Source organism: Anomalospiza imberbis, chromosome 1 (assembly GCF_031753505.1).
Source record: "Anomalospiza imberbis isolate Cuckoo-Finch-1a 21T00152 chromosome 1, ASM3175350v1, whole genome shotgun sequence".
Taxonomy (NCBI): domain Eukaryota; kingdom Metazoa; phylum Chordata; class Aves; order Passeriformes; family Viduidae; genus Anomalospiza; species Anomalospiza imberbis.
This window is the reverse complement of record NC_089681.1, coordinates 130,828,920-130,847,528: the sequence shown is the minus strand read 5'-3', so window position 1 is coordinate 130,847,528 and position 18,609 is coordinate 130,828,920. Positions and strand designations below refer to the sequence as shown.

At 35.9% G+C, this 18,609-nt stretch overlaps 1 protein-coding gene across 2 annotated transcripts in view; it reads left to right on the top strand.

Annotated features, from left to right (window-relative positions):
* RUNDC3B (RUN domain containing 3B) overlaps positions 1-18,609 on the top strand; it is a 51,087-nt gene that overhangs the window by 9,775 nt on the left and 22,703 nt on the right. For both annotated transcript variants that reach the window (XM_068211838.1, XM_068211848.1), the window contains exons 3-7: positions 5,736-5,869; positions 7,918-8,003; positions 11,076-11,165; positions 14,278-14,358; positions 16,016-16,184. In XM_068211838.1, coding sequence (XP_068067939.1) covers positions 5,736-5,869; positions 7,918-8,003; positions 11,076-11,165; positions 14,278-14,358; positions 16,016-16,184 — 560 coding nt within the window. The remainder of the gene's footprint in view (positions 1-5,735; positions 5,870-7,917; positions 8,004-11,075; positions 11,166-14,277; positions 14,359-16,015; positions 16,185-18,609) is intronic.

Below are 18,609 nucleotides of genomic sequence, written 5' to 3'. Positions count from 1 at the left end.
ACAGGCAGAAAACTGATGGCTTTCCCCATGGATGCACTTTTTTAGTGCACTTTTTTAGCTGCTCATATTCTTAAGAATATTTTACATATGGGTATTTGCTTAGTAGTAAAATGAGATTGGAGAAGCAAACGAGCTCATAGCTGCTCATATTCTTAAGAATATTTTACATATGGGTATTTGTTTAGTAGTAAAATGAGATTGGCAGAAGCAAACCAGCTCACACAACAGAGGTCTGTAAATGCTGCTTGAATATATGTATCTGTTCATGTGATACAGAAGACTTGGCACATATGACACCAAAATAGTTCCGAAAAAGGTAACATAATAAGCTATGGCACTACCTTATAGGTACATGTACTGCCAATAAGTATCAGTCAGGAATAGGCCACTGTTGACAGTAAAAGCAGTCTGAATTGCCCTAAGGACGAGAGTTTGAGCAAGCTGTATTAACTGTTTTTTAAGGGACTGCCTTAAGCTGTAGAAAGGGGAGAGCTATTTCCCTGTACTGTGTAACACTACATGTGCAGTGTACCTGGTACTTCCTACAAGTGCTGAATGCGTTGAGAACGTGGAGTCAACCAAAGATTGTAATGAGGAGGTTATAAGGCATGTGTTCTTCTTGTTATTGAAGTAAATTGTGCAGCATCCCTGCTGGCAAGATATGATACTACTGGACAGGGCAGTTGAAAATCTTGAACAGGAAGGAGAGAAGAAGTAACAGAAAAAAAAGATGAGTGACTAATTGCCTTTTTTATTTTTTTTTTTTAGGAATAAGCTTTTGCATGGTTTTACAATAGAGCAGAGATCAAGTGTTACTCTAAGGGGATACAGAGACAATGTATTTGCAGGTCCAAATAAGACCTAAAGTCCTGAAAGGGATTTTACAAATTAGTGTATTTTACAAATGTGTATGTTTGATAATCTTTAAAGCAAGGTGAATAATTTCAGGATCCATTTTTTTTCACACAATTGTTTGGAATTTTTTCCATTCTTGACCATTCTGTACTGTGGAGATGAAGCAGTATCTTGTAATTTGTGTGGTTTCTTGTTTTCATTTCTGGCCACAGATTTTTCAGGTATATTTCCTGTAAGTGTCTTTTTGTTTCAGATCAGCTAAGTATATATGGGTAGTGCAGAAATAGTAGGACATCAAAAGTGTTCAGCAACAGTACTTGGGATTTGATCTCAGATATATCTAAGCTGATTTCAAACTTGAAGTAATTTCAAAGTGATGTGTGTTTTGTCTTTACTATATAACTAGGTTGTATTATTTTCTGCCTTTTCTTATCACTTTAAGTTAGTGTTAAGTGAGTTACTACTGAAAAACATGAATAACTGTTGTAGATTTCTATGGCCATAATCTCAAACATGTCTCTGAAAACTAGCCTCCTGGATGTATTTACTGCCTTGCTATGCTTTCAGTAATATCCTTTGTGCAGCAAAAATGTTTGATATCCAAACTGCTAGCCAGTGTGTGTGTTTACAAGTAGTGTCAGGTGTCAGTGTGTAAATGTATCTAGTGCATCTTGCTCGTGACTTGTGTAATTTTTGCATATGATTGTTACTGTGAGCACACTTGTCATCTCTACACTTGCTTGCATTTGCCTCTGTGAGGACACAAAAAGTATGCTGTACTGTGCTATTTTGACACTTTCACAACTTTGTGTGCCTATTTTTCCTGTACGTTTAGGAGGCACTATAAACACGTCAAAACCTTCTGCTATGATTGTCCATGGAAGCTGATTTTATCTATCCAATCTCTGTAACTCCTAAATTTCAGGAGTTTTTTGAGTCAGTAAAATGCAGCTTGCAATGCTCTTTGTTCTGAGAGAAACATGTCTGCTGGATTAAATAGTTAAGGTAATAGTGATATAATGGCAGTGAAAAAGGTAGGTTAAGGATATAAGAACTAAAGGCACTACTCTCATGAAAAAGACAAACATGCAGCTGTGGTAGCCCTTTATTCGGTGCAATAATGTTGTTAGCAGAATAGATTTTATTACTAGATTTAGTATCTATACACACATACTGAGTTACTCTTTTCATCTAAGAAGAAGCCGGAGAGCTCTTGTGTAATTTGTGGTTTTGTTCATTCTTCTTGTACAGAGAAAATTTTTAAATGAATTTATAATTGTTTTGGAGGACTGAGTTTATGAACTGCTCTAAGTATTTAATGACCAATTATGTAGGCTGAAAATAAGGGTAGGTGTCTCAGAATTTCCTCAAAGATCACGCTAGTTTGTTAGCAAGAAGTAGTACTAAAACTTAATTTTTAATTGGGTAGAAAAAATTGCTGCAAACTAAATAACATAGGGAAATCTGGAGAAAACCTGTCTTTACTTTGGAACATCCTAGTCATTACTTCTTAGCAACTGTGGAACTTCGTAAATTAAATTGGGCTGTAATTGAGTAGGGATCAGACTGTTTAATCTTATTTGTGAAGAATTTATTGGGCATGAAAAGGATCTGTGGTAAATGTGGATGTTTGTATCTAGTTGTCAGAACAGAAATGGGTTGATACAAGTAGGTGTGCAGCAATTTGCAAAGATGTGGTGAAAGCAAAAAAAAAAAATCACTGTTTCTATTTGCTTTGCAGTTCTGTAGGCAGGAATGGAATTTATTTGAACAATGTTTAATATTACACATGCAGCTTCCATGTTTACCTAATAATTTTGTTTGGCTGACAAAACCAGCATCGTTTCTGTTGGAATACCTGTCAGCTGCTACATCTTCACATGACATATGAACTTCACAGCAAAGACCACATGCTCATTGTCCTGTGCACCTCCTGAGAAACTTTCTTTTTCCTTATGACGTACTTTGACAGAATGTAAGTTCTATATTAAAACTTGCTTTCAATTTTTTTAAGATCTTTTAAAATTTAGGTATGAATTTGAAATCATAGAACAGACTAGGTTAGAAGGGTCCTTGAAGAATCCTCTGGCCCAATCATTTTGGGATGGGAGTCTAGATGAGACTACCTGGCATCCTGTCCAATCATGTCTTGAAAACATCCAGTGATGGAAACTCTACCACATTACTGGGGATGTTGCCATAGTGAATTTTGGTTCTTATTGTAAAAAAATTTCTTTCTCGGGATGCAACCTCTCCCAGTACAACTTGTGTATGTTGCCTTTTGTCTTCTGTGTGACTCCTTCTGAAGAGGGAGCCTTTTCCTTCTTTAAGTACTGGAAAACTGTGATGAGTTCCCCCATTGAGCCTTCTCTTCTCTGGAGAGAAAAAACCTAATACCTTCAGTATTTCCTCATGGAACAGGTTTAACAGCCCTTTGAACATCTTTGTGACCTTCCTTTGGACCCTCTCCAATCTGATCCTGCACTTGAATTGTAGAGACCAGAATTGGACACAGTACTGCAGGCAAAGCCTGACAGGTGCTGAGTAGTGGGAGCTATTTCATTTCTCATTCTTGAGACTTCTCATGGCTGTGTGCATTGAGTGCTTTAAGGGCCAAATAAATTTCACATGCTGAAAGCTTTTAAAATTTTAGTAAATCTATAGTTTAAAGTCTTATTTGGTATTTCTTAAAATACATTCTCACTATTCTCAGTCAGTCTTTTCCAGGATTTTTCTGTGTATAGATAGGTTGAGAAAGTTTTTTTTCAGATTATATTAATTATGGGAATATGGGCAAGGTTTAAAGTTGGAGGAACAGAATAATGAAATATAGGAGACCTTGGTTCACTCACAGCTGTGCTGGATGTGAGTTTCAAGTGAAGGAAATTCCTGCTGAAGTCTGAAACCAGTTGCAACCTCTTACAGAGCTGGAATGAGATGGGAGCCCACTGTAATGTCAGAGTATGTTGAATTATGGCCAGCTAGCTTTCTTGATCAATGTAAGCCAAGTAAGTGCTGTGTATGGATTTCTGTTGTAAAGTTATCTCATGTTTTAAATGAACATGTCTTTTTCAGGTGGTCAGTTGTGAAAGGAATTGCCTTGCATTAGGAGCTTCAGAAAACTGGAGTGAAACTGTTTTTTGCTAAATATATTCTGCCCTTAAGATAGTTCGAAAAAACTCACAAAACTTAATATATCATTTGCTTGCCTTTATTAGTTGGAACTGGAATTGATGATATGAAGTCATCTTTACACCATAGCTGCATTTAATTTTGTAGGTACAATTCCTAGGGCAGAAATGTTTTTGATTTGGTGAAGAATATGAAAAATATCTTTAGCTTTTTGTGTTGCTAAAATGCTGTTGAATTTTTGTTGCTAAAATGCTGTTGAATTTTTGTTGCTGTCCACTAAACTTGGCATTTCAACAAAAACAGTAATTTTGTAAAAGCACATACCTTGTGGAATTTCTTTTATTTTAATCCTTAGAGCTGAGCAGATCTAAAACTATAGTAATTGTGGCACCTAACTGTGGAATTCTATTTTTTCTTTGTCATATTGGATATTATATATATATTATATATTCTTCCTGCTTGTGCCTTTTTTGTATTTTTTAAAGTCTTTTATCATGCTTTGAATTTAATGAATTTATCTTTGGTGAAGGAAGCAGATGGACCACAAAATCATGCACCCTCTAGGGGAAGGAGAACCTGCCACTTGAATTTCTTCAGCTCATAGGGGACAGATCTTTGATGCTGCTTTGGCTATGCTTGAAGCTAAGTCTAGTCATGTCACATAAAAATGCATATTTTGAATTTTATTTTCAGTATGTATGATTTGCAGTATCACTCTAATAGATTCTTTCTTGAAATCTGAGCTTTCTACAGAAAAAAAGTTAGAAGTCTTTCACTTACATTAGTAAAGCTTCATAAGTGCAATTCAAGACTTGAAATAAGATAAAATTAGCTTAAAAAGAGCTCATTTTGTGTGGGGACAAGGTTTTGCACACAGCAGTGCTGGCAGTCACCAGTGGGCAATATTAACCTTACTTGTTCCGTACCTGTTTGCAGGTATGTCCAAAGTGAGAACAGTGTGCTTGCTGCTCACTCTGAAAAACGGGTTGAGCTGTTGTGCTGCTGCTGAAATTTATGTGGAGATGTTGCAAGTGCTATGTAGTTTTGCCTTTCATTTTCTAAGTGCAATACATTGCAAACTGGAAAAAATGTGAAGGATTTTGATTGTAGTTCCAGAAGAGGTAATGATCTCCTCCATTATTTTCTCTCAGCTTCTGAGGAAATGTTCTGTGTATACTCAAAAGAAATTGTGATTGTAGAAATTTTTTGCTTATGCATCAGCTTCTCTTCAAATAAAAATACGTTTTGAAAAAATACAATCTGTTCCTAAAATAAACACTACCACAGCAAAGTGATATTTTATATTTTTATTTATATAATATTTTTAAGAATAAAAATCTCTCCACTTGACTGTATTAGTGAAATGTATATGTTGCCTATAGAAATAGCATAAATACTACTTGTCTCATATTTTTAAGTTACAAGTTTGTGCTCTGCTGTGATTCAGGAGTTCTGTGAAGGACTCTTGAGTATCATTTTAGCATAATAACAAGAAAAACCCCAAGTACACATTTATGCACAAAGCCTGCCCTAAACTTCGCTTTGTGCATCACTTTCAAACCAGGGAGAGCTGCATAATGCAACTTTTTTTACATCTGTGAGTCAGTTTTCAGTAGGAATTCATGGACCTGTTTGTATAAAATCCTTTCAGGAAGTGCAGCATATTGAGGAGTATTTAATTACATTTATCTCCAGTAAGCAGAGAGGGAGGTTCATAAATCTTGATGTATCTTGTATTTTGATTTAAGGTCAGATCACCTGGTTCGGCTATGAAAGTCCTCGTAGTTTCTGGGACTACATTCGCGTAGCTTGCCGAAAAGTCTCTCACAATTGCATCTGCAGTATTGAGAACATGGAGAATGTCGGTTCTTCTAGAGCTAAGGTAGGGAAGAGAAAGGCTGAAGTGACTCTTCTATTACATTGCTATGACATTTCTGTTCCTGTGAAAAAAACATTGTACTTAGCTTGCTCTACACATTTTTTTCATTGTTCAAAATATTTTTTTTATGTGCCTGGTAAATATTTGCTTTTAAAAGGTCCCACTTTTAAATTGGAATATGTTTCCTTTGAGATTTCTTACTCAGTATGAAAAATTCTCAATTCAGTAATTGTGTTATATTATGAAAGAATTGTCCTCAGATTTTTTACTTTACGTAATTTTTTGAAAACACAGTTTTTAAGGGAAATTAAGTTCTTGTGGACATGCCTAAGAAATATTAAAATTGTAGAAATGGGGTGATTTTTTTTCTTTCCCCTTCTAGTCATTTTACTTCATGCTGAATTTATGTACTGATAGAATAGGTGTGATCAGCTCTTAAGATTTAGTTTATAGGTCTTTCTGAAGTCTGAGATGTGAATATTTAAATTCAGTAGATAAGATGATGCAAGTCTATTTTCTGAAATATTCTTATAAATAAATAAAAACTTCCTATTACTCTGTGGAATACTTCATACCAAACAGTAGACCGAGAACCTAATTTGTGCAGTGAGTGTGGAGAACAGTGTTCAGTTTTTAGGGGAGTATTTTGAATGTCTGGATATGAAAAGACAGCGGGCATGTTGACACAAATACCCATCATGTGCATCGGTTTGACAGGTGGTCCAAGTAAGTGTCCTCCTCAGCCTGGAATCTGTCAGCAAGGGTTTGCCAGTGCTGGTTGGCTCTGCTTTCACTAGAGGTGCATAGGCTTTAGTCCTTAGTTAAGCAGCATCATCAATTTCAAGGTTTCAGTCACATTCTAAATAAATGCAACATAAAGGCAGCTATCCAGGTAAAAGTCCTTTTAATTTCAGTGGGATGTAATTTAGTTTCTATGTTAAATTTTTTGCTGTGCTGTTGGTATTTATGAAAGCAATTTTATTTAGCGTTTCATAGAATCTTAGAAGGGTTTCGGTTGGAGGAGATATTGAAGACCATCTAGTTCCAATCCCTGTGCTGCGGGCAGAGACATCTTCCTACTCTCTTTTAGCTTGAAGCTACTCTCCCTTGTCCTGTCACTACACACTCTTGTAAAAAGTCTCTTTCCATCTTTCTTTTAGGCTCCCTAGAAGGCCACAGTTAGGTCACCCTGAAGCAGGATTATAATCTACTGCTGGTTCTGGTAGAATGTCTGTAGTGATACTTAGCTAGATGCCAGTAAGCACCAAATATATTAAGCATAAGACATCTTACTACTTACCTAAGTGTTTGTAAGTTTATATGGCTCACAAGAAATGTTCCTAGTGATCCCAGAAACAGAGTCGTAACTGTAGCAGCCATTGAAATGTCTCCCTCTTGTAAGCCACAATCCTGTGCACCAGACCTGCAAACACAGTACAATGTGCTTTCCTAAGGGTTCTTTTTTCAAGTTATTGCTGATGTTTATGGAACTATTTGAGAGAAGTTTTTCTTTTTAAAGATTTAAGCCTCTTGGATTTGTTTTCATGTCTGTATTTTATGTGCACATTCTATAATAATGTTACTGAGGGGAAAAAATACCGTGCAACTCATTTTTTTATGTAAATCCCTCAAAGATTTGAATGAACACAGAGAATCACTTTGAGGACAAGTTTCTGCCACTTTACTGGGGAAACAACTGGATGCTTCCAATACCATTGATTTTTAAATGTAAAGCTTTCTGCCCTTATCTGCTGCCTCCCACATACATGGGCTTTTCAAAAGGCTGGAGCATATAATTAAAGAAAAAACCCTCCACCCTCTCCTTAGAATTTTGGATAACTTTATTTCACAATAAACTTTGTGTCCTTGTAAGAATGCATTTTTTATTTTCACTGTTGATGTAAAGAAGTACATCCTAGCAAGTGCTTCTGTTTAATGGTAGTTTGGTTAATCAGTCATTTACTCAGGTAAACCAGTGGTATTAGTTTTCAGATTATAAAACTGTTTCTTTCTGTAATGCTTCAATATTTGATACCTGTTTTGTCTTGCAGGGTCGAGCATGGATAAGAGTAGCACTTATGGAAAAACATTTGTCTGAATACATTTCCACAGCTCTGAGAGACTTCAAAACAACCAGGTCTACAAGAATTTTATTTTTGCAATATTTTAGTAAATGTTGTTTAAGTGAGGGACTTGAAAGTGAATGGTACACTTGATTTGTATAGTAAAGGATGTCATTAATGAAAGACCTGTAACCTAGTGAAAGGCATCTAGAGCTGGTATGGATGTGGTTTTAGTATGGGTAAAACTGCAAAATTGAAAATCTTTTAGTGATTTAAAACATGTGGAAATAAGCCTGGAATTCTTGAAAAGTCAGAAGCAAAGAAAACTTCTCTGAAGTAAGAACTAAATCTGAAATTGTAGTATACTAAGGATAGATGTAGTATTCATTTCAAAATTGATAGAAAGCATAAGGACTCAATGAAAAATAATTTTTATAGAACTTCTTCTGAAGAAAAAAAGAAGAGAATTCCAGGAACCTCTTGAGAGCTGTAGAGTAGCAGAATTAGTATTCAGGCATAGCTGGGATTCTTGATATAATGAGAAAAATGTATAACAAATTCTTGTTTTAACTTCTAATGATAAAATCAGGGATGAGAAAATGCTTTGTGATAGAGAATACTCTGGCAGTTTTGCACTGGTTTTAGATAGTGTGATTATTAGATGCTATTTTATCTCCTAATGAGTATGTCTTAAAGATTTTTTATGAAGTCATCTGAATGCAAGTGGATCTGTAACATGTACTTTGTGTTCAGACATAATGAATGGGCTATTAAAACAAAAAGAATTTTCTCTGTAAGGACTTCCATTCATTTAGCATATTGTTTGTTTGTCCAGATATTTCCTTATAGTTTACCAGTATTAAGCTGATTTTGAAACACAACTAGGTAAACATCCTATTTCATTGCAGTTTCAAAACTTGTTGTCTTACCCAGATTTGCTTGCATTTACAGTAGACAAGAAGCACATAAAACAAAGAAAATCTGGAAAAGATTTACTAATGTTGCTTCAAACTGAAAAATCACATGGGTTTCTGAGGAGATGAGGAAAAGTAGGGTCACAAATTATGTAGTTAAGTAGTACATTCTTTGTCCCTGTTTTGATAGTGTAGTTTGTTAGTGGATAACAATGGTCTTATTTGATTAGCAATTTCAAATTCAGTTTTTTGAACATGTTAATGTTTAATATATTTGAATGTTCTTTCAGTGGTATATCTTTTCGAAACAACTTCTCTTGCATTCCAAACATAGTAAGTGCAAAGTTTCTTTTGAAGTAATATTTTAAAATACATCTAATGGAAATAAAAATTACATTTTCAGGTTTTGGTTGTATGGATTTCAAAACCACTAGCAACAATGGACATATTTTCTTTTCCCGTGTGGGATTTCAGATACCTAATAACTGACCTGATTTTTGGGTGATGCTTTGCATCATTTATTTGGCAATTTAAATAATATATTTTACTATATGCATATTTAATAATTATTAATATAAACTATAAATTTCTTGTGTTACATGTGTATGTAGAATACAAGATTATCTATCATGCCGATAGCTCTTTTTAAACCTCGCTGTTGTGTTTAAGGGCCTGAAGGTAGTACTTGAATGAAACGGCACATTCTTAGTGCTGGATGTGCATATTACACTTGGAAGAGGGGTTGGATTAAGCATGGACACAGAATTATTTTTCTAACTAATTGGTCAGACTCTTAAATTATAGCAGACTGTTGTGTTGTGAGATGTCAAGTGTATAGCACTGAATGAAGATTTGTGGGTTTTCCAAGGGGACTGTTGGTTTGGCTGGATTGCTGCAGCTGTCTTTACCCCGGGCACATCTAACAAAAGTTAGATGCCAGTCTAACTTTTGCATCTCACCATTGAGGGTGTGCATTGTCCTTTTTGTGTGATTTCTCCCTAGGCACTATTTTACAAGAACTCAGTGCAGATTGGTACCTGGCAGTGATTTTACAAATGCCAGTGAAATAGCTGGTAATCTGCATGTCCTGGGGGCACTGCTGTTTGTTCACAAATAAGAGTCACTGTGCTGAATCAGACTGGAATCCCTCTAGCTCAGTGCTCTGGCTCAGCCACCTTAGCCTCCTAGTGCCCTTCCTGAAGTCAAAGACTACAGAGCTGAGTTTGTACTTCCTAGCCTCACAATCAGGACTATAACCTCTGTCTTCTGAGAGGAAGTCTTATAGATTTCTTCCTTCTACTGAGAACATCCGAGGTCTTGGATGACTCATTTCTCTATAGTGAATGGATGTCTGTTACAAAGCTGCAAAAGTGGGACTTCTCACAGCACGCATTATAGCACAGTTCAATTTCTGGAGCTGGGCCTCAAAGCATGTATTTTCTGGATGTTCACCATGCAGCCAACTGGACCTCTCTCTGAACTCTCCAGAAGCTTTCGTGCAATTCTTAAAACAGATGGAGTTTCGGTAGGGCAGTGTTGCTGGTACTTGTCTGTTGTAGGCAGTAATCTGGCACATTCTTGCACTAATCTGCTGCTAGGACGTAAAGGTGAACTGTGCATCTCAGTTCTTACTAAGTGACATTTCAGCCTTGGCTTTGGTACTGAGCCTCTTGGTTTTCCTCTTACCACATGTAATTCTCAGGTGAATTCTGAACACCTTCCAGCATGCATCTTCCCAGCATGCAATATTTTAAGAAAAGGTAAACTACCTGAAAAATAGCTGATTTGTGAAAATATTTTTTTAAAAAAAGATCAGCTACTAGGAATGAAAATTTGAATGTTGAGCTTTAAAAGAATCTGCAAGTACAATTGTGAGAGAGAACTTATTTTCATGTGATGGAATCATTATTTCTTTATGTACGTGACACAAATTCTTCCTTTTAGAGGTAAAGAATAACATACCTTCTTTTTCTTCTTTTTTTTTTTTTTGCATTTCAGCCATCCTGTTCTACTAGTTCATAGGACTAATACTGAAAATTCTTTTTGCTTATATCTCAATTCTTCTGTGTTTTAAGATTGTGGTGTTTTTTGCTATGTAGTCTATTGGTTTGCTTTATTTGAAATGAAATATGAATGCCTCTGGGGTTCATGAGTTGTTTTAATTTAAACTGGATTTCTTCAGTTTTCTGCTAAATATGAAAAATAGCTGAATTAATTTCTTTTTTGTTGAAGGAGGTTTTATGAAGATGGAGCAATTGTTCTTGGTGAAGAAGCAAATATGCTTGCTGGTATGCTGTTGGGACTCAATGCAATTGATTTCAGGTACTGTATTTGTGTGCTTCATAACAAAATGCTCAGGAAAAGTACTTACAAATCAATGTATTATGGAAAACATTCTTAAATTCCCATGGTAGTTCGAGAGACTAAACTTAGGTTGAGGCAAAGAAGAGGTCAAGAGAGAGATCTTGAATGGCTCTTCTAGATAAGAACCAAGTTATGCTTTTATGTAACTGCATGATTATGGGGTGGTTTCTTCAGGTATCAAAATCCTAAAAGGAAAGAAGTATAATTGCAGAAGATATATCAAACCTATTAAATGAAGCTTATAGGCATGACATCTTTTAAAATTATTTTTAAACTGTAAGGAAAGCTGTGTGATTAAGTACTTGGTTATGTCCTGGTACTCGAGGACAGCGTTGTAACTGCATATGTAGAAGGTAATTTTTAACTTTATCACTTCTAAATTTGAAAAATGTAACATACAAATGACCATTTTGTAAAAGTTTATGTTAAAATTACCTTCAGCTGAGCTGCTTACATTAGCTGACCTTTGCAATGTGTAGCCAGACTTTTGTGGGCTTTCCTATATGATTAATTCTGTGGTTTTGAGGTAAAAAAAGTGCAAGCACACCCTAGATAATAAAAAAAACCAACATGGCACGCCTATATATATATGTACATAGATTAAAAAACCCATCAGCAATATATAAAGATTACAGTGCCTGTAAAAAGATAGAACCTGGCTGGTGCAAGACCTGTTAATATGCCTGGCTGGGCCTGTTTAGCCTCGGGCAGAGCCACTGGCAGAGTTTCATAACCCAGCACATGGGAAAGGAGACTGATAATGCTGTTTTCATTCTTCTGTCAGTTCACTGTTAGTATTTACCTTGCAGTAGAATTAATGCTTGTCACAAACCAATATGGGAGGTAAACTGCCAGAAAACAAAATGGATGCATTGAGTGATTGACCATTGCCAAAATGCCCTTCAGAGATTTACTGCTGTTTATATACCTCTGTGCCACACTTGTTGGACCCTTCTATGAGCCAGCCAAATTGTTGAAAAATGAAAAAAACATCCCGAGTAATAGAACAGGATAGTTCTTTTTTTGTTAGCTAGTTTGGTTCACAGAACCCTCCTCTTAGTGGCAGAGATTATGGGAGAATAATGCTTAGAGAAGAAAAGGAACAAATAAGGAATGAGCAGTGTTTTCCCTTTCTGGTGGTAAAGAGCATTTAGTTCAGCTGGCTGTGGAACTGCAGCTGGGTGGGGAAAGGAAAAAAAAATTGAAACAACCTAAAAATGCGGTCTTGATGGCTGCTGAACCATCATGGAGTCAGTAAGTGCCAATACCAGTGTAAGGAGGGGAATGTCATGCTTGCATTTAAAAAAAAAGGTGAAAAAATATGGAAGGAGAGGGTGAAAACACAGGATAGCTTCTTTTTCCAGCATTGTGTCATTAGATTGGCTTAACTACATCCTCAACATAATGTTCTGGAAGAACAGAAGTGTGCTGCAGGATGATAAGAGTGCTAGCCTTGTCTACAGCAAAATTCAAATTTTACCAGATTTTATTATTTTAAGCTTTACATAATCTGAAATTAAACTGCTTCTGTATTAGCCCTGTACTTGGAAGGACTACAGCTATACATGAATAAGCATTGCAAGATTAGGTCTGCATTATGTAAATCCTCTCATAAATAATCATCAATTGACTGTGTTCATCTCTCAAAAGCCTTGGTGGTACATACTAGATAGAGCATGAGTGCTTAGTTGCATGACTACTTGCTCTTTCTCTGTCCTCTGATTTCTAATATAAAGGAACCTGTTAATGATATTCAGACTGCTGATTGGCTCTTGAAGACATTTACGTTTTGTCAATGCAGCTTTTAAGAGTCTACGAATTTTCTGTGCAAAATGGGAGCTTAGTACTACAGGAGTGTTTTTCTTGTGCCACATATCACAGAATGGTTCAGGTTGGGAGGGACCACAGTGGGTTGTCTGATCCAACCTCTCTGCTCAGGCAGGGTTATCCTAGAGCACATGGCACAGGATTGTGTCCAGGTGGTTCTTGAATATCTGCAGTGAGGGACTCCACAACCTCTCTGGACAGTCTGTTCCAGTGCGTGGTCAGCTGCACAGTAAAGAAGCTCTTCCTCATGTTCAGGTGTAATTTTCTCTGCATCAGTTTCTGCCCTTTGCCTCTTGTCATATTGCTTGGAACCACTGAGCAGAGCCTTCACAGTATTGTGATTTGAATGGCTGAGAAGCTGTATCCATTCTTTGCATGTTACATATGAAATTTGTTTTCAGTTCAATGTCTCTTATAAATGTTGACTAGCTTATCTATGTGGAACTGTAAGTACGAGTTTGGGCTGGAGATGAGCAAGCTTGCGTGAGAACATTATCTGATTTTTTTTTCTCCCTTCACAGCAATATGGAATTAGGTAATTGTGGTCTTGAGGGGGTGGTTTTTCTCTTTATTTTGGGGAAAAAAAAACAGCAACCCTTTAGATGTACTTCCCAAATAGCACTTAAATTACTGCATTGTCAAAAATGGCACTTTGCAATTCAGTTAGCAATAGTTGTGACTTACTAGAATATGTTTATCAATAACAGAGATAGGAGGAGTGAGGAATACGAGCCTTGTAAAAGCATGATAATTTTGTCACTTCTGTGATAATTAAACATAGTTGAAATGCAATATATTATTTCCAGTAAAAAAAAATACAGTGTAAATGAAAGCATTATAAAGCTACAGCCATTTAAGAATATTTTCCAAAAGTAGGTTCATTTATGTTCTCCAGCTTTGTACACCTCAGCACCTGTAAGTGTCTGAAAGGAGAAAGACCTGAAATATTTTTGAGAAAATTACTTTTACTTAGTAGAATGGTTATATAAGCCCTCTGCAAAGCCTTTAAATGATGTTAAATGTGGAAAATTCCAAGCTTGTCCATTATTCTTCTTTTTCGCTGCTTCAGTTAACTTTCTGGTTATTCTCTTGCCATCTCTATGTATTATTAAGAATAAAAGTGAATGTTTAAAAATTTGGGTTTATAGCACCAAAATATTAGAAAAAATGAAATTTCAGGTAATACTCAATTGTCATTGTAGTTTAATTTTCTTAACTTACTGTTGTTGCTCTGTTTTATCAGTTTTTGTCTGAAGGGTGAGGGATTGGATGGAAGCTATCCAGCTGTCATAGATTATACACCGTACTTGAAGTTCACCCAAAGGTACTTTTTAGCTTTACTCTGATTTTTCAAATTATATTTCATTGGCAAAATTTTACTTTTTATTGGGCCCCTTATTTTTCATTTTGTATGCAAAATGATATTTATTTCTAAGTACACACCTGTACACTCAGCTACCTCGCTCTTTCAGACTGTTGGAATTGTTACATGATTCATGAAATGTGAGTCATGCTAGTTTTATTTCCTTGATTCAGAATAAAAGTTCAGTGGAAAATAAATTCTGCATGATCACTTTGATCACCAGACTAAGCTGTCTTTTCTCTTAGGCCTTTTCTGCATAGCCAATAACTAGTAAAAAGTAGTTATTTGTAAATAAAAATAATATATACCCTGATAAATATAAGATATGACATAGGCAATATAAGCCATTAGCACATAACAGAAAGTCATGACCAGTGGCTATGTAAACTGACTTTTTAGCTGCATTCTGCTCCTCTGATCAGCCTTATGATTATTAATAAAAAGAATTCTCACTATCTAATAAATCAAGTAGTAATTTGACATCACCAAAAAGCATGGAAATTAATGACATGTTTTCTGTTACTAGGTTTACCAAAAGGAGAGAAGCAGATAGGAATGGTCTTGAAGATGTATAACTGAACATGAAATGTCCTAATTACTCTCTTGAAGCTCTTACTAGCTTAAGAGACATGATGTTAGTGACAAATTGTGATTCAGTTTGTATCATGGCAGGATCATGGGGTTATGGAAATCTCTACTTAAAAAAACCTAGCAGATTCTGTTAATGTAGGGGGAAATATAGTTGTAAGGGACAGTTTTAAATGGACACTGGGATAAATCAGAATCATTAGTTTTGGAAGGCACCTTTGGAAATCACCCACTCCAAGCCCCTTCCAAGACAGTGTCACCTGTAGCAGGTGACACCTGGAGCAGAGAGAGACACTCCACAAGTTCCCTGGGCAGCCTGCACCAGTGCTCTGCTACCCTCCATGTAAAGAAGTTCTGCTTCATGTTGAGATGGAACTTCTTGTGTTTTAGTTTATTGCCATTGCTCTTCCTCCTGTCACTGGGCACCATTGGAAAGAGCTTGGCAGCATCCTCTTGACACCTGCCTTTGAGATATTTATATACATTGATGACACCCCCTCTGTCTTCTCTAGACTAAAATAAATTCTTGTCTTTGAGACAGATGTCTGCATTCTCTAGCATGCATTGATTCTGGAAGATATGAAGATATTTTAACAATGAGTCTACTTACTATGTAGGGAGATGCATTCTGTGAAATAACAGGCACAGGATCTTTGCTATAAACATAGATATACATTCTGATTTGTCTTGATTTGAGGTAATGACAACCACTTTTTTGGGTTTCTGCTTTTTCTGTTTTTTTAAGAAACAAAATCTATATTGTAATGCATTTACCCTTTGTACTAAGGAAAGTAGCCCACATACAGTTGTCTAACTTGGCAAAGATCACAAGCAAATTTTTGTCCATTTTTAGGTGGCTATAGAAACAAAAGCTTGAAATACAAGTTGTGTTTAGTAATCCATCATATCCCAACATTTCAATTTTTTTTTTTTGTTTGCAGAGCTTTTTAATACAATGTTTCAATTTCAACCAGAATTTGCATTTTTATAAGCACAGCTTTTGACTTGACTAATAAATGTGATTCTTCAGTTCTGACAGTATCAGCAGTGATGAAGAAGAGCTAAGAACGCTGGGCAGTAGTGGCAGTGAAGGCAGTACTCCAGAGAACATTGGTCCTCCTTTCATCACAGATGAAAACAGTTGGTACAACAAATGCAAAAGGGTAGAACAGAAGTACCGGCTTGCATTGGAACAGAAGGTAAAAGATTAGTTTTGTATGGGGGCTATGGGACCAAAGCTCATCACCAGCCAACTGGTGACATATCCATCTAAGTAAAGGCAGGAAAATATATTAACTCCAATCTTAGAATTACAGACGCTGTATCTGTAGTTACTTTGTAGTTACTTTATAGTTAACTGTTAGTTTGTGAGCTTGAAGGTCACATGAATTTTCTCTTCCTTAGGAGTCACAGATTTTTATTGTAGGTAGACTGACAGTTGAAGGCTTTTATGATGATAGTGATGTTAAACTTTAACACTTAGTCTTAAACTAAACAAAAAGGATCAGCAAAGTAATCCATTTTGATGAAAGGTAAAACTATCTTCTCAGTGATACTGAGATGAGTTTTTAGAAAATAGGTAGTTTTACAACTTGATTGAAGCAGAATGGGAATAGGAAACATGAAAAGATGTGTTTGTGTTTAATTTAGGTAGCATATTGAATGTAAGTACAGAAAACAAAGGAGGGTTTTCCATCTACCACCAAACATACCTTGAGTTAAAGGTGAAGTGAAACATATGTCCAAACCTTTTAGTAATTTAGCATTTTCAAAGCAAAGTACTTGTCAGTTTTTCATAACAGCATTATTACATCTACAGTAATTACAATGCATATTAGCTAGTAGAGAGAGAAGTGGGCAGACTGTTCATACACTCCAAAGAGCTAGTGGACAAAGAAAGAAGGGGTCAGGAAAAATTACAGGAAAAAAAAATAAAGACACCCGTTTAAATTTTTTAAAATAACTTCTAATAGTATTTTTAGTGTTCTGTTTTCCTAGCATAAGAATTTGATTTTTGTGGAACTCTGTATAGAGTAAACCATATGAAGGGCTGGAACCAGGCAAGGGTGCTTGGAGGTGTAATTATTTCCCTGAATGCGGAATAGGTAGAATCAAAATTGGTTTATTTTAATGCACTTGAAAGAAATAGCTAGAGTTTTTCTAAGTAACAGTGAAAGAGTCAGTTTTACTGTGGGATGATAGATATATAATATTTATTTATATATATATTTAAATTATGCATACAATTATTTCTTTTGTGTTTTGGGTCTCTTAGACTTTGTTTTTGAAATATGACCTGAACTGTTGCATCCAGGTTTCTGGTCCAATCTTCTCAGCTGGTATGGTATCACTTTCCATAAGGAAAGAACTTGTGTTCCTGGGGTCCTCTCTGGTACAGAGGGCATTTTCCTTGCTTATGTAAAGCAAAGTATGCTGGTCAAAAGGAATCTCTTCAAATACATAAATAAAAACCTTTCTCTTGAACCTCCAGAAGGAATTCCCATTCTTGCCAGACAAAACCACAGGATCAGTTTGAATGCACACTTTTCCCCACGATGAGGAGAGTCTTGTCAGTCTGGAGAAGCATTGGAGAGAACAAAATAGGTGGATGTTTATTTTTCTTGGTATATCCAGGTAGTTAATTTGCAAAGATACTCCATCAATGTTGTGACATACATGTGTAGAAAAAGTACTGAAACATGTAACCCACAGCCACAGTCAGAATCTCTAGGAACATTTGTCTGCATAAGCACAGAAGTTGTCAATGGCTGTGACAGCAAATGGTGATTTTGGTTTATTCATAGTCCAAGATCTAGAACCATTCCCATTCCATGGAAGTTATTTCTGGTAATTCTCTTAATGAATTGCTAACTTCTATAGGTAACTAATATAGGGGTGAATTTAATTCAGTTGTAGGACAAATCTTTGGAAATTTTGGTGCATTTAAGCAATTTTCAAAATTGTGGCTACTCTTGACAGTTGTTGACACTTTCCTAGTTGTCCTCCTTTGGAATGCCTACTTGCAATTGCAGCAGCAAAATAACTTATTTTTCCTACAGTCAGAAAAATTTCTGTTCTCTAATTTTCATTTGGGATGTGTCTACCAAGTTTTTATATGATTCACTTCAACTATACCACATCTGTTCTATTACAGTTTGAACAAATGACCATTAAGATGGACTATGTAATAGAACTCCTTTCCCAAGTGTTTCTCTCCCTCCCCTTTTTCCATGCCAGTAAGTTGCACCAACAACTGAGTAGCACTCAGTGCAGTAGGTACCAGCTAATCAGAGACTTTTTAGTTGAACAAAAGGGCTTTCTGACATTCATGTGTTGGAAAGCTGAGTGTTTGCAATAAAAAGACCAAATTGAAAATAATGTCTTTAGTAGCTGATACAGTAGGTCTGATAGGTCCTTCTTTTGCTCTATTGTCATTTATTTTGCCCAAACAGTGGTAAATTCCTTTTGTGCCTCCCAAGTAAGTATATATGATGCAGCCATTAATAGCACCAGGTCACAATGTGACAGGCAATTGGATTGCAGCTAAGAAAAAGGTCTCTCCTCTGAGCCATTTGAGTGGTAGGATAGGGTCAGGTGTTACTTTAGCAAGCTAAATACTAGCAT